Here is a 16,003-nt window from a genome sequence, read left to right as displayed (position 1 = left end):
TTCTTATTGTAACGTTATTATTCACAGTGCCAGTAGTTCTGAAGCCAGTCCTGAACGTTCAGCCTCCGAGCAGCACTCGGAACAACTCAGATGGCGCGAGATTCACCCTCTCGCCTACGGGAGAAGTGAGTCATCCATCTTTATTACGTTTCTTATAGTTGTTACTGTAGCAGCAATAAATGTGTCTAAAAGACGCGTTTTATCTAAGCGGATGAAGAGTGAAAGTTAGTATTCTCTTAATAGGGATGTCGGCATGAATCGCGAATATATAAAATGTTATGTTTTTACCATAGCAGGGAATATTATAATGCCGAAAATCATATTTTGTAAGTGTAAATGCGTAATAAATTAATTATAAATAATTTAAAAGTATTTAAAATAATGCCCAGCATCACGTGACTGCAAACGCAAAGCGGAGCGCGTGACGTCACGTTGTTAGAAACACGCACAGACAAAGTTGTCAAACCTGGTGGTGAGGACCACCAGGTCAGTGCCAGAGGTGGCACTGACAGCACTTTGTTTACCACATCGTTACGTCATCAAGATCACGTGACAGCTTGGAGAGTTTTTGCGCGAAATTTAAATACTAATCTAATTAGTCGATTTTTTATTAAAAAATAATGTATATAAATTTAAACAATTTTTTTTTTGCAATAATTACGTGTATCTATAAAATGAAAACAGTTCTAAAAAATTGACAACATCCCTATTAGATTACAGTAATTACTATTGACGATCATAAAACAAACGATTTTGGTATCATATAGCTAATTTAAACAACGGCTAAAATATGGTAAGAACTTATTCAGAATATAACCTAGCTTTAATAGTAAAAATCTTATCCTACTTTTTCCGAATTAAAGTTACTTTTAGTTTAATGGCACACTTCCACATATATGTAGTAGAGATTGAAGGAATTAAAATGCCTGAATACGAAAATACTTTTTCTTTCAAACTGTACCTAAGCCCGCTCACTCGCTCAGCCGTATTCACCAGTGACCACGAACTAACCTAATAAACACCATATTATTTGAACCGAGACTACATCAGCTGCCGTATATTTTATTAATATAAGTGTTCATAGACTAGTACCTAAATAATCAAGGATTTTGGGCTATAAAAACTTAAATCTTATTTGCCTACCAAATCGGAAATCTAACAAAGGTAGATAGATAGTATCGATTTTGTGTGTTGGCTGGAACCGTGATGGGTGCTTTTATTTCAGAAGAGTTTGTTTTTCCATCACAACTGATAAATATTCATAGATAGGTCAGGCGATAATGTTTTTCGCGTTACCCGAATTGGGAGTGATGTCACAACGATCAATTACGGGTAGTGTAGGCTAGGGTGGGCCGTTTGTGAAAATTTTGGAAATATGTAACGCAATACCACTTTAAAATGTCTAATTTTATGTACCTAGATTACGAGAATTTTTTTTAAAAAAATTTAGCTGTACACTTTTAGCCAACCAACCAACGGTTAAATATAAAAATACATAATTAACTTTTTTTATAAAATATTGTTTTTTTTTTTTTTACTTTTACATATACATATAACAATCCCCTTATTATCAGGAATGATTTTCATTTAAGTCTATTTTACTTCATTTTTTTTTTTTCTGAGATCTTCGAGATTCAAAAAAGCTAATTGATATATGTTTCGTGTCCAAATTGATGTTCTAAACTAAACAGAAACGCTAACAATTAGAATAAAATTATAGTACATAAAACAACATATTGGTTCAACCAAAAATTTTGACTAAAACGCGTGAAACTATGCCAAAAATCACCAAAAATGTCACAATTTACTACTTTTGACCATCGTGTAAAATAGGAATGAATAACAATAATGCATTTTACTAACGTATTTTATGTATATAAATCATTGCACTTTCATATTAGATAGCATTTAAAAATAATATTGTACTAGTTACTTCGGTTCTCGTATCTCACGTGACTAAGTGATTATTGTGTTGTACATGTATTATTGGGATATTATTATTTACTATTTTTTAATAAATTAAAACATTATGGTTAAATTTGTTTAATTACCAGTTCTTTAATGCCATATTTTAATAATCGAAAAAAAAAGTCATATTCAATTTATTTTTCAATTTTACCTTTTTTTTTCTTTGGCGCCTGATAGAGGGCTAAAATTGGTAATACATTTTAAGTTGTATGACAGTATTATAATCTTCGTATTTTCCCGCAACTTTTGATACCTATTGCGGCTTCAGTGTGACATCCGCCTAAAAGGGTAATTTTAGGTAGGTACCTAAATTGCAAGATTTCATTATAAACAGTGATACAATTAAACTAAATATGATTTTTAGCAAAAATACATTTAAGACAAAATCTGTTTTTTTTTTTCTGCAGGTGCCCAATTCATTGATCAGTGACGTCCTGCCGGATTCAGTGGGAACAACTGGTACCGAAACAGGGGTGTACAGTGGAACCGTTAGCAACAATTCAGCTCTGCTAGCTGCCAGTGCTATCGTGGGGGCTCTCATGCTAGTCATCGTGTTCGCTCTGGTGGTCATATGCTACCTCAGGAGACGGATATGTGTTGTAGCAGGAAAAGGGCAACCGGTAAGAAACGTTTGATAAGAAACGTCCTTCAAAGATTGCATGTTTATTTATTTACATTTCCTGAACAATTTGCTTCAGCTAATTTCCTGTTGTACAGCTACATAAACTACGATTTGTTCCGTTACTGTAGCGTGTGCGACCAGGAGAACCTCTGCTTGCTGAACGGTATATAACGAACCCGCAGTACGGAGTGTGCGGCGCAGGCACGGCTGCGGCCCCGGCGCCGGCGACGCCCGCGGCGCTCCCGGCTGTCACTGCGGACGTAACGGGTGACCAAGTTCCGCTTTTGGACAGGAACGCTTTAACCTTCCTTGAAGAAGTCGGCGAAGGATGCTTCGGGAAAGTTCATAAAGGTGTGTTTATAGACATCAGCTCTAAAAATTGCTTAATAATATTCCCACAATGGACATGCTTCTCTTTTGAAACGATTCACTGGTATTATAACAACAAAGAGATAACATTTTATTTATACCTTTACAGGGTTAATGCGTCTAGAAAATGCCGAGCAGGTGGTGGCAATTAAAGTTCTCAAAAAGAGCGCTGGTCGTAGTGCGGAAGAGGACTTTGCGAGAGAAGTTTCTATTATGTCTGCATTCCGACATTCGAATATTTTAAGCCTAATTGGAGTGGTACACAGAGGTATGTAGTTCAATATATCAGTTTGTACCTAATGATTAAAAATTACTTATGAAGAAATATTTGAAAGGAGAGATGATACAGAGACGTATTATACTTTAACTGCAAATATTTCGTTTACAGAAGACACCGACGCAAGCCCATGGATGGTGTTCGAGTACATGGAATGGGGAGACTTGGCCGGTGTGCTGCGCGGCTGCCGCGGTGGCGGGCGCGCAGGCCCCTCATTGGACGACGCCGCTCTGCTGCACGTGGCGTTACAAGTAGCTCGTGGCATGGAGTACCTGGCTTCCCGCCGTTTCGTACATCGTGACCTCGCCGCCCGAAACTGCCTTGTTGGAGCTAATCTCACTGTCAAAATCGCCGACTTCGGAATGTCACGCGACGTATACACCTGTGACTACTATAAAATGGGTGGCGAGCGGCCCATGCCAGTGCGATGGATGTCCCCCGAGAGCATAGTTTATGCCAGGTTTACCCACGAGTCGGACGTGTGGTCCTACGGCGTAGTTCTCTGGGAAATATACAGCCGCGGCAAACAACCGTTCTACGGACATACTAATTTCGATGCCTCAAAACTTATTCTCCAAGGTATTGTTCTAGTGCCACCGGAGAATTGTCCACGTTTCGCGTGCGAACTGATGCGCGGATGCTGGAGAACGGATCCCCGGGATAGGATAGGATTCGAAGAGATTTGTAGAAAATTGGAGATAGCTGCGTCGGCAGGTGGAGCGACACAGATACGGCTGCCGCGACCGCCACCGCCTCCGCAAGACTCGGCCGGGTACTTGATCCCCGCGCCGCAGCCGCCAGTGGACTACTTGGCTACGATTCCCGACCCCGAGTCGAGCGAGGAGGAGGACGAGGACGATGAGTACACGTGACGAGGCGCGGCGGCCGCCGCGAGCCCGGCGGAAGCCCGCCCCTCGGCGCCCGCGTCGCAGTACGTGCCGCGCACCTCGCCGCCCGCCGTATGCGCTCTCACCTTCTCATTTCTGCCCCAAAGCACTGTTGCTCATTTCGAATGTTAAAACGGAATAGCGTGAGACAATGGACGTCTAGGAAACTCGATGGAATAATACTCAATTATAAGTACCTATAGTGTGATATTTCCATAATAATTTGTGGCCAAATTGTTCATAATAATTAAGTATAAAACGAATGGTGTTAAATAAGGTTCCGTAGTATTTTAATAAGAATCGCGAGGAATATGTGATCTAATTAGGACTTGCCGTGGTGAGACCAAGAGATGATTGCGCGAAAAACTCAAGATTTCGGAAATAATTGTTTGTGTATGGATTAAAGCTGAGCCTTTAAATTATAAAAAAGAATTCTTAAGTGTTGTGCCATATCTACATAACTGACCAATAACATATACAATCTACAATCTGTATATTTTTAAATAACCATAATTACGGCTAGATCTTCTTATTGGTCAAATAAAAGATCGTTAAAAAAAAGTCACTCGTAGATGATATGTAACTGGCCAGTATACAGTCATTATTAAAAATTAATAATGAAAAAAATGATGTAGTATATACGTTAACTGTATAGTTATATGAAAAATATATAAATGGCAGTACATAGTAATTTTAGTAAAAAGACCATACCGAATCTTGATCAAAAGAAAAACATCATAACTGTTAAATATGAAAGTAGGTGGATATCCCAACTAGCAAATTATGTCGTAAAATTTATGTTGTTTATTTACACTATTATTGACCAAATCATTAGATAGGTAACTCAATTATTCTTATACTTAAAGTAAAGTATAAGGTTTCTAATTTATATAGTGGTCGTGCAATTTGTACATAATAAATATTAAAACATATACCATTAACATAATGTTCAAAAAATTTGTTAATTATTAATATGAATTAAAAAATCAAATGTAATTTTTTCAATGTTCATGAGTGTTGTAATATTTCTTAGTAAAATTTTTCTACAAGTAAGTATTTGTACAATTTTATAGTCCTCAGTGGGGAATAGAAATATAATTCTAAATTTTTCATTATTATGTAAAGTGAGGCATGTTTAATATTAGTGATGCGACTAAATAGATGACCCATGGCCTAATATTTAGATCAATTACTAATGAACAAAACATGTAAGCAAAAGCTAAGCAATTATATTTGAATGTCAGATTCTTGGCTTATATTTGGAATTGTCACTTCAATATTGTATTTCGAAAAATAAGATATTAGATTTTAAATGAACATACATTTGCATACCTAAATAAAAGAACATAGTACATGGGCAAATCTTCTGAAATTAGTCTACTCAACCAAAACATTTATTATAAATAAATATACTTGCCATGTGATATGAATTCTTGTAAATTGACATGCCTGCAATTTATAATGTTATCTGTATTATGAAATAAATGAATCTAATTCTAAATCTAAATCATGTATAAAAATGTTCATGTGACACATTCAGTCAATATAATTATTTTCAACACTTTAATGCCTATTGCACATTCTGTATCATATACATTTTTATGTTAGGTTATAAATCCAATGAATACATTGTATACATGTAATGTCTCAGTCTCAGGTACAAGTAAGTAGAAAATTCAAATGTTTAAGGGTAAACAAAACCCTAACAATATATATAAACAAAAGCATACATATTTTTACAATATAAAAATATTTGTTTTATTTTTGACAAACACAGTTGTAATGCCAAATACAAAGAATGATCATAGAAGTGTAAACCTTATATCCTTTATTTTTAGTTTGTTCATAATAATATACCTACATATTGCCTCTATTGGTATCATGGGGATTGGAATAGTGTTAATTCCAAAAAGCCTCAAGTTTCCCCTTTTTTGTTTGACTTACCTGATATGTAAGAAAAGGTGGTCAAATAATAAATATACTCTTATCTAATGTTTCAGAATATTTTTACACCTGATCATGTACCTAAATCATTATAATTAACCCTTTGCAAGAATTATGAAATGCATATGAATTAAACTTCAAGCCAAAACTTAAATAACCTTTTGGCGTTTTATTTAACATCGGAAATATCTACTGTACTGACATAATAAAAATATTTTAAAGCCAACTCAGAAAAATAAGGATTAGGAGGAGAGAGGTAGTTTTATTTCACTACAGTTGATAAACTAAATTCGTATTTGTGTCTAATATACAAATGCTCAGAACAAGTTTATTACATACAAAGTTCGGATATAAGGTAAATATGCAGAAAAGCAGCGGAACCCTGCAAACTTGGAAAAGTTAACGAAATATTAAACACACTAACCTCGGCTAAAGACTACCACTTTCAGCTTCAGTATTTAAGACCATTTGCCGAACAGTATATTATTCACTTAATTTATGAAACGTATGTTCAAAACAAAACAAACAAAAATCGCAAATTCAGTTTAGAAAAATTTGACAGTGACAGCTAGCCAGTGCTGCCAATCTACTAGTGCAATATGTATAGAAGGCATAGACCTAGCATTAGTACATAGATGAGCTTTACGCGTGCTCCGGTGAGGGACAGAACATACACAATGCGACAAAGTTTTAAACACGTTTTAATATTCCTGACAACATACCAAAACAACCTACATAATTTGGTCGGGTTATTTGTTGCCCATAAACCACACAATATTTACGGGGGGAATAAAAAAATGTGACTGTAAGAATGACAAACAATAATAGCGCTTTCTCTGCTACTCCTACTGAAAGATTCATAAGTGCATCTCATTCGGTCATTTCGTCCCTATAATTATTATTATTGTACCTCTATGGTACTTTTATCATAGAGGTACAATAATAATAATTTGCACAACGGCTAGCATGTCACCAAGAATATAAAGGCCACACTCGCGTTCGCGGCTTTGCGTCGCGTAGTCTGTAGTGGGCTTTATACTGGTGGGAACGCACCATTTAGTTGTTAATTATCTGTGGTAATGCAAACAACTGTCATTCCAAAATATTATCCTATCTGTGGTATTCCTCGATTTCTGAGGAGCGGCGGTCGTTGTTTTTCTTGGGCCATATTTCTGCTTATTTAAGTGTTTTGAATGGACTTCTTATTCGCATTGAACACATTTATATTGCTTATTTGTGTAGAAAATGCATAGTTAATTAATATTGGGTATCGTATTTGAAAACAAATACAATGCCTCCAATAAACTCTAAGGGGAAGAGTAGCGCAGAGTACGAGGTAAATATTGTTTAATTTAATGACTTAACTGTGAATAAATTAACGCTTAGAAAGTTCGATTTATATATTACGCATAAGAAAGATTAGTTTTATACATAATGTTACATAATTGTTTGTGTTTTCAATCTTCCCATAATGTAGGGTGTGTTCAGTCGGTGAAAGTAGTGCCGGGTTTTGTTGGAACAATAAAAATCTATTGTGTATATTTAATAAACAAACACATTTGTGTTACGTACACTGATTCGTATACGAGCATATTTGTGTTTCCAATAAGAATAATGAATTGATATCTTATTTGTTTTAAATACATATTAAAATAAGAAAAATATTTTACATTATATTTAATTATATCAATCAATCAATGTTTTTATTTGTTAAACATAGGTACATAGGTGTTACAATAATTACTTAGAATCACTATGTCTTACCAGCATTAGGTATACAAATTTGTTTGTGTTGGTAAGTTTAATAATAAACTGCATGCATAAATATTACTCTAAACATTACATTAAATTAAATTATTGTCTCTTTTATATTCGTCAATGGGGTAATACGCTTTGTTTGATAAGAATGCAAACATACGTTTCTTAAAGAGTCTTATGTTGTCTGTATTTAAAATGCTATTTGGTAAAATATTAAAAATTCTTGAAGCCATTCCAAAAACACTTTTAGATAACAAGGCCGTGTTAAATGAGATAGTATTGCTAATCTTCCCTTGTTGACGTACACTATTAAAGCTTTGGAATTGATTTTTATTTTGCTTAACATAACATGCAATTTCCAAGGTGGTCCAAGGATATTATAGCCACAGCCGGAGAAAATTGGCTAATCAAGGCAAAAGACCGAGAAAGGTGGAAAGATATGGAAAAGGCCTATACCCAACAGGGGTCCTTAAAATAGTAAAAAATGAAAAACAATAATATTAGAAATCTTTTTTTATCATGTAAAACTATTTAAGGAAAAATAAAGGCTTAAATAATAAAATAAAACATGCAATTTCATAGATATATAAACATGGAAAAGTCAGTACACATAGTCTAATAAAATGTTCTTTACAAGAGTCAGTTGGCGGGATACCACATACGACACGAATACGTTTTTTCTGACTTGAAAATCATCTCACGATCAGAACAATTGCCCCACCGTAACGTAATGTTGTAAATATATTATATTGTAAATACGATTAGAGAAACCTCTTTAGTGCTTTTGGTTAAGCATATCCGTGTTGGGTATCATAACAAGCAAAGTAGGTAGTAGGTAGGTACACAATTTTTCTCTATATCAAAACAAGTCTTCTTTGTACATCTGAGTGATATTATTTTTATGTTAACAAAAATAATAGAACAAGTTTTATAAATGGTTTCAGAACATCATAGCCAAGAAATGCACAGCATTGGACTTTGAAAGCTATATTCAAGAAAACAAGACTCTGCTTCTGAATGATCCTCTTAGAGACATTCTTTTATACCCCTCTGATGATGTTTCTGTAAGTACACAATATGTATCTTTACTTATATGAGACATTAACACAGATTTCTGCAGGTTCCCAACATAGTTAACCTTTTTGTGGAATGGTCCATATCTAGAATTAGACTAAACTGACAGTTACATGTATGTTCCTATGAAATTACAATAAAATCACAAATAAGTAGGCCAGTCCAGGCATATAAATTATTAAAATATGCTTCTCCCATTTAATTAAAAAATTGACATAATTTTGTGTTAGCATTATCCTTATAAAATAATGGGCATTGAAAGTCAAATAACCACACATAACCACCTCATTGCCTAAATCAAAAACTTATTGACACCTCACACCAGAGAGGTGCTGCACACTACACACTTTTGTGTGGGAGGGTGTGTTATCTTGTAGCATATATTTATTTATATAGACTGTTGCACAAAGAAATAAAAAGGTACAAATCTCAACCATATAACTATGTATATGCTTAGTTTGGGTGTCCCCCAACATTTATTTATTTATTTCTATAACTCAAACTCAACCAGTCAACCATATAATGAAAACTTTGACATGAACACTTTCTGGGCTTTTCTTGCTGTCCTCTGCTATTCACACATGCTCCCTAGATTGAAAAAAACTATTCTAACAATCATTTCTCATACAGTTTTCTATGGAGGTCTCATTTCATTGCCAATAAAAAAAAATCTGGACTAGAACTTATATTAGACAGAATTAGCCGTGTCCACACAGAGCGTGCATATGCGCGAGGCAATTTCCTTGCGCGTATGCTCGCTCTGTGTGGACATGGCTATGATTATCACATCCAATATAGCCAGTTAAGCCAGCCTCTATAATCTACAGAGTGTGGTCCTCCCGCGCCGCTGGCGAACAGTTACAACAGCGGTGCCTGACGTGAGGACTGCCTCCACTTGCCCTCTGCTCACTCGACAGGCCTTGCTCAGCTATGCTTCCAGTTGGAATCTTATACACTTCAAGTATAATAATTATTCTGGCACATGTCTCAATTTACCCAGGTAAGTACTAACTTTACATTATTTTTTGTACACTGGCAAGATTGGTTTCATGGAACTCTTTACGAAATTACATTGTCTGTGTGACACTTATTTATTGCATTTGTACTAGGTATGTTGCTGATTTGCATTTGTAGCCTTTGTACCTCCCTGACTAAGCGGGCATTAAACCAAAGAGAATATATAGGATAGAAGGTTACTGTCATAGTAAATTTTGTAGCCACAGTAAATTTATTGCCATCTATCATCTATCATGACATACAGATGATTAAAACCAAAAATGATAATGTATAAAAATACCAAAAAATTTATATACATGTGGATAAATGATTTTTTTATTTGTATTTAGTATTTTTATGTAATTTTGACCCATGTTCTTTTACTGATATGTGTTAAAATTGTTAAATAACAAAAGAAACCATCAACGTCATAGCCGAGAATAGGCCAAAGGCAATTTTTCTTGATTTCCGAGGCACGTTTTTTCCTTATACTTTTTTCATCTTATACGGAGTTACATAGGTATTTGATTAAACATTTTTGTTTTTATTATTACTTCTATCTGCATGTTAAAAGTTCTCGCTTTATTATTGTAAAATTTCATTAACAAACTAACCAACAAAACCTTATGTACGACACCATAGGGATAACTTGTAAAGTACCTAATATGTATCTGAAATTTGTCGTGCCAATATCATTCCCTAATTCAATCTATCTGTAGGTATCCATGTAACAATATTATATTTTATTGTAATGACAATGATTTGTAATCATGTTTAATGGTACATATTATGATTCAAATCAAAACAATATGCAGTTGGAAAGCAAATTGTTTTAAATGGAGCAGGATTGATATGTACACATATGTGTATAATTGTTATAAATCCACAGTAATGTAGGAATATTACAAGCTTAACAGGTCAAGTATTGAATAATCAGCTATGATTGAATGAAACCACAACAGAAGAGCTCATTAGCACCACAATTAACATAACATTTCATGGTCACGAGAGCAGGCCACTGTTCTAACTCTAGTATACTTGTCAAGGTCGGCTGTCTATCTGATCTGTGACTCATTTCCCATCAATTGCATAAAAAAACGGACAATAAACAAGTACTAAATAGTGTCAAGTTTAAAATATCACTAATGATAATCAGTCAGTACTTAGATAATTTACAAATTTCGTTCCTTTGCATTGTAAATCTTAATATTATGCACGCATTGCACGCAGCAAAACAATTCTCAGACACATCAATGTTTTTTATCACGTCACTTGACCGCAGCCAGTCACGTTATTTGACCGCAGGTTAAGGTCACAGTTTTTTAATTTAAAAATGGCATGTATACAAAAAGAGATTCGTCTTCCCGGTAAAATATCAATTTAGCAATTAATCTCATTAATCCATTTTTCCTTCACAGCTAAATTTTCAGCCGAGTTCCTGTTTTGTACCTATTCCTTTTCCCTTTATGCGGAAGACGGACATCCACAAGTGATCCACAACTATCCGTTAAATTATTCAGTTGAAAAAGTGTTTTTATAAATTTCAAAGAAAATTGTTATCATTTTATACACCGTGTAAAATGTGATCTTAATTACCGAACCGAACCGATTTTTTTTTTATATGAGTGCTAAAATTCCACGTGTAACTCAGAAAAAGTTGTTTTACTGCAAATTGCATTCCATGGGGTCCCAGCGCGCACAAGTTGTTTGCAGAAATCGCGAAGCGTCTGGTTGACGTAACTGGTGACCGAAGAGCTGGCGGCTTCCTCGCACAACGTATCAGCATTGCGATACAGCGAGGAAATGCCGCCAGCATCCTTGGTACAATGCCTCAAGGGCCTATTTCAGATTTAAGCTAGTTATTAATTTCGTTTACGTAATACCACTGTATATATCTTGTATGTAAATAAAGAGGGCCAACCTTCACTCGAATGTGCAAGATAGAGAGGGAGGGGCAAAAGACGATATTCGATTTATCGATGTTGGCGGTAGGCCCTCTGTTCAGTGTCCAACCCTGACCTAAAATCCTAAATACACTTGTAACTACAATTGCGGTATTTTCTATAAAAAGGGACTTTATTGTCGATGGCGCTTACGCCATCATTAACGATGCTCCGATATAAATAGAATACCGCGCGACGCTGTGCGGCGTAAGCGCCATCGACAATAAGGTCCCTTTTCATAGAAAATGCCCCAATTAACATACAAAAAGTAAGCAGTTAGTTACAGTTTTCAGCATTATGCTAATTTTAATTTTCACGATTTTAATACATTATTACGGAACCACGTGGGCAATATTGCCCTCGAAACGTCGGAGGTAATAAAAAAACAGACGCGATTAGGTTCCTTTTTATAAGAATAGGGTTCCGTACCCAAAGGGTAAGAAACGGGACCCTATTACTAAGACTCCAGTGTCCGTCCGTCTGTCTGTCACCAGTCTGTATCTCATGAACCGTGATAGCTAGACAGTTGACATTTTCACAGATGATGTATTTCTGTTGCAGCTATAACAACAGAATAAAATAAATATTTAACCTTTTGGACGCCAATGAAGGATATATCGGCACCGCAGGTCCAACGCCAAAGACGGATTAATCCGTCACAGACCACAGAGCAACATAGACCATGTGCATGTGCATAAAGTTCGATTTCAGTTTTGACACTTCGGTGACGTGGCGTCCGAGTGACAGCTTTTGTGTTTGGCACGGCGTCGAAAAGGTTAAGTGGGGCATCCCATACAACAAACGTGATTTTTTGCGTAATGGTACGGAACCCTTCGTGCGCGAGTCCGATTCGCACATGGCCGGTTTTAGTTAATGATAATGTGTTATCACTTTGTCGAGGTTTAATAATTTCTTAGAATGTAATAACTATTACAAATAATGTTAGGGGAAACCCTCGTATTTTGATGTATTTGCTCACTTGACCTTGTTCACGTAACAGTTAGCGATGATTGAGTTTTCTTTTCCAGACCAATAAATAATAAATTAATAGAAGAAGTATACGACATAGACGCTGAAACGGAAAGCGACAATGAAGCTCAAGCAGCCAAAGTGGACATTGGCACCAAAGAAGGCTATCTGCTCAAAGGGCCCGAAATCGGCTCAGACAGAATATTTAGCAACCTTGCTTCGAAATCGTTCAAAAAACGCTATTGCTCAATGGTCAGAGAAGCTGATGGTGCTTACATTCTCGAGGTATATAAAGATGATAAGAAAACCGATACGAAGCTCACTATCGTCATGGATTTTTGCTCCGACGTTGTCAAAGTAAGTTACTAAGTCTTTTGTCTAAGGTGTTAGGAAAGTGTTCACTTCTAGAATTTCTTGGCTTGTGTAGCGTATGCATTGATATAGGTACAACATGCTTACTGGCGTGATGGCATCTACTGGTTCCTTAGTCAATGGTACCTACTTGCATTCAACACGTGTGTCTCTTAGGCTATTTCTGGAAAATTCACCTTGCCACACAGAGAGAATAAGGTAAAACGGAATTTAAGGTTAGTCGTGAAAGTAGTCGCAAGTCGTACCGTAGCAAAATAACTCGTTAGAAAGATACATTAACGTGCTTTAAACTGCCTAATGTGTGTTGTTCGGCGCCATGCAATTAGTGTTATAGATACAAAGAGTTTTTTGTTATTTAAATGACCTTATCTAAAGTAAAGATTTGTGTTACGGATTTTTTCTATTTACAGAACCCAAAGCGTGGACGCCACTGTTTCGAGTTACGTATGTCCGGAGGAAAAGGTTACACATTCTCAGCAGATAATGAGGAGGAAATGAATGAGTGGATAACTGCATTTAATGCGGCTTTGAAGAAGAACCAGGATTGTCCAGAAATGAACCAGGATGAGGCATTAGACAAAGGTAATTTGTATAAACTAATCATAGCGTTTTAAGCAGGATAAACTATAAGTATAATTACTGCTATAAGAGCTTCAACTCGCTGTAAACTCGCTACGGTATTAACACTTTGACCTCCAAAGACGTCAAGTAAGATGTAAGATCTTTCACAGCAATCGGGATACGACAATAGTACATTTCGATGCTAGTGCGGAAAGTATGTCATTACTTCACGATTACCGAGATATCTTGCCACAAGCCGTAGGCGAGTGGCAAGACTCGGGACGAGTGAAGAATGACATTTCCGCACGTGTATCGAACGACGTTTTTTAATACAGTTGCGAAAAAATAAGAAAAGCAACAAGTAAGGAACGGAATTCGAAACTTTTATATTATTAATTCTGTGACATCATTGACATTAACATTATGAAGAAGTGTTTTTCTAGCTTTTATTCGACTAGAATAGATTTTGTTATTATTATTGAACCCACTTCAATGAAAGTTTTTTTTTTCAAATGCATGTTCTATAAGACAGAAAAACAATTGTAAATATTAAAACATTGTACTATTATTACCAAAATATCGTTATTTATGATTATTTGTGTATCGTATATTTATAAAAACAATATCGAATGTTGCCTTTGGAAACTTAAAACATTCTTGCAGTAAGAAAATACGTCTCTTCTTTGACAGGCGTTCCGTTCCATTCAGACAACTTATTAAAAACGGTTTTTCAACATTAAAAAATAGACGTGTTATAATACTTATAATGATGAAGAGGTAAATAATAAAATATGAAATATGCATAATTTTCGTATTCTTACATTAACAGTAGGTTTTTATGTTGATTACGTTTAAATAAAACTTATATTAACACTCATCAATAAGTAGTCATGAATTGGAACAAGTAAAAATTTAAAAAAAATGGAAAAGTAAAAAGCACTAGCTCGCGAAAACCAACTTTCCGCACGCTAAACAGCCACGAAAAGTAGCACTTTTTGAGCAACTGTATTAAAAAAGTGTTTTTTAGACAATGTTTAATAAAATCGTAAATAAATAAGTATTCATTTATTTCAAAATCTGTAGGCCTAGCACATGATTGGCGCGACAGTATCTCGCGGCGAGATAGACTACCCGTCTTTTTCTAACTATGTTAATAAAAGAGGGATGGGTAGTCTATCTCGCCGCGAGATACTGTCGCGCCAATCATGTGCTAGCTCGGCCGGTAGACGTAAATGGAGATAAAAGATTGATTCCGATAGGCGTTTGTCATATAATTCTATATGTAGTGCAAAAGTAGGAGATACGATTCAAAACTTGTCAAAAATCGATGAAAACCTCGGGTAGCCCCTTAACACGCTCGCACGGCATAGAGCCTTATTGATAAATTTGTGTAAGGTTGTCCTATAATGTTTATTTACCTAATCTATAACCTTCCTCAGTTTCAAAATGATTTAAAAAGAGAGAACAATTACATACCAACAAAGTAAACATGATTCATTCCCATAAATAAACACTCTTAAAAGCATCTAATCAAACGGCTACTCTGTTAAGTGTTATCTTATCGCATAATACATTAGTTTCCCGAAGGACGCTGATAGTACACAAATAAACAAAAAGCCCGTTGCTGTGTAAATCATTTGATTTGGCTGCTTTTTAAATGTTAAATCATTTAAATAGATGAAGTTTCTAACTTAATAATGAGGGTTTTGATTAAATATTAAATACTGGGGTCCGTCGTTTGTCGGAAATCAATCTTCTTTATCTCCCTCTCTATCGCTCTTGCATTTTCGGATAGGCAATAGAGAAGCAAATAGACCAGCGGTACTCATCCTGCGGCCCGACGGGCTTTTTTAGGTGGCCCGTCTAAGAGTTATTTACACGTTATTATCGAGTTTTCCCGCTTGTACCACGCGGCCAATGGGTTTGCTAGTTAGTTCCAGTATTACCAATGAGGAAATAGTTATTTGTGCAACAAGAGAGGAAAGTTGGTTTTTCTTGCGAGAGTTGATTTTGAGTCCCGAGTAAGCGAAAGACTATAATTGAATCACGAGCGAAGCGAGTGATTCCAACTTAGAATCTTGAGCGTAGCGAGAGACTCAAAAACACGAAATGTAAAATAACTTTGCTCTCGTGTTGCACATATATTTTTTCATCTCAGTAGTGAGAACATATTAAAGGTTAAAATGTATTTCGAATTTGTAATAGACCCCGAAGTATGAAGTGGCAGTTCATGGCCTTCACTAAATTAAAAAGCTACTTTGTT

At 35.5% G+C, this 16,003-nt stretch overlaps 2 protein-coding genes across 3 annotated transcripts in view; both read left to right on the top strand.

Annotated features, from left to right (window-relative positions):
- LOC134740977 (NT-3 growth factor receptor-like) overlaps window positions 1-6,039 on the top strand; it is a 45,809-nt gene extending 39,770 nt beyond the window's left edge. Inside the window, exons 5-9 of one of the 2 annotated variants that reach the window (XM_063673670.1) lie at window positions 28-125; window positions 2,376-2,588; window positions 2,773-2,941; window positions 3,069-3,227; window positions 3,348-6,039. In XM_063673670.1, coding sequence (XP_063529740.1) covers window positions 28-125; window positions 2,376-2,588; window positions 2,773-2,941; window positions 3,069-3,227; window positions 3,348-4,108 — 1,400 coding nt within the window. In that variant the 3' untranslated portion in view covers window positions 4,109-6,039. Of the gene's footprint in view, window positions 1-27; window positions 126-2,375; window positions 2,589-2,718; window positions 2,942-3,068; window positions 3,228-3,347 lie in introns of both variants that reach the window. The other variant, XM_063673669.1, reaches the window with a different exon arrangement.
- Window positions 6,040-7,190: 1,151 nt separating this feature from the next.
- Window positions 7,191-16,003, top strand: part of LOC134740946 (dedicator of cytokinesis protein 9) — a 76,890-nt gene continuing 68,077 nt past the window's right edge. The window contains exons 1-5 of the mRNA XM_063673606.1: window positions 7,191-7,403; window positions 8,770-8,889; window positions 9,727-9,899; window positions 12,867-13,164; window positions 13,590-13,761. Coding sequence (XP_063529676.1) covers window positions 7,359-7,403; window positions 8,770-8,889; window positions 9,727-9,899; window positions 12,867-13,164; window positions 13,590-13,761 — 808 coding nt within the window. The 5' untranslated portion in view covers window positions 7,191-7,358. The remainder of the gene's footprint in view (window positions 7,404-8,769; window positions 8,890-9,726; window positions 9,900-12,866; window positions 13,165-13,589; window positions 13,762-16,003) is intronic.

The sequence above is a fragment of the Cydia strobilella genome, chromosome 4, assembly GCF_947568885.1.
Source record: "Cydia strobilella chromosome 4, ilCydStro3.1, whole genome shotgun sequence".
Lineage (NCBI taxonomy): Eukaryota > Metazoa > Arthropoda > Insecta > Lepidoptera > Tortricidae > Cydia > Cydia strobilella.
Note: the sequence above shows the minus strand (reverse complement) of the source record. Positions and strands in the feature narration are given on the sequence as shown.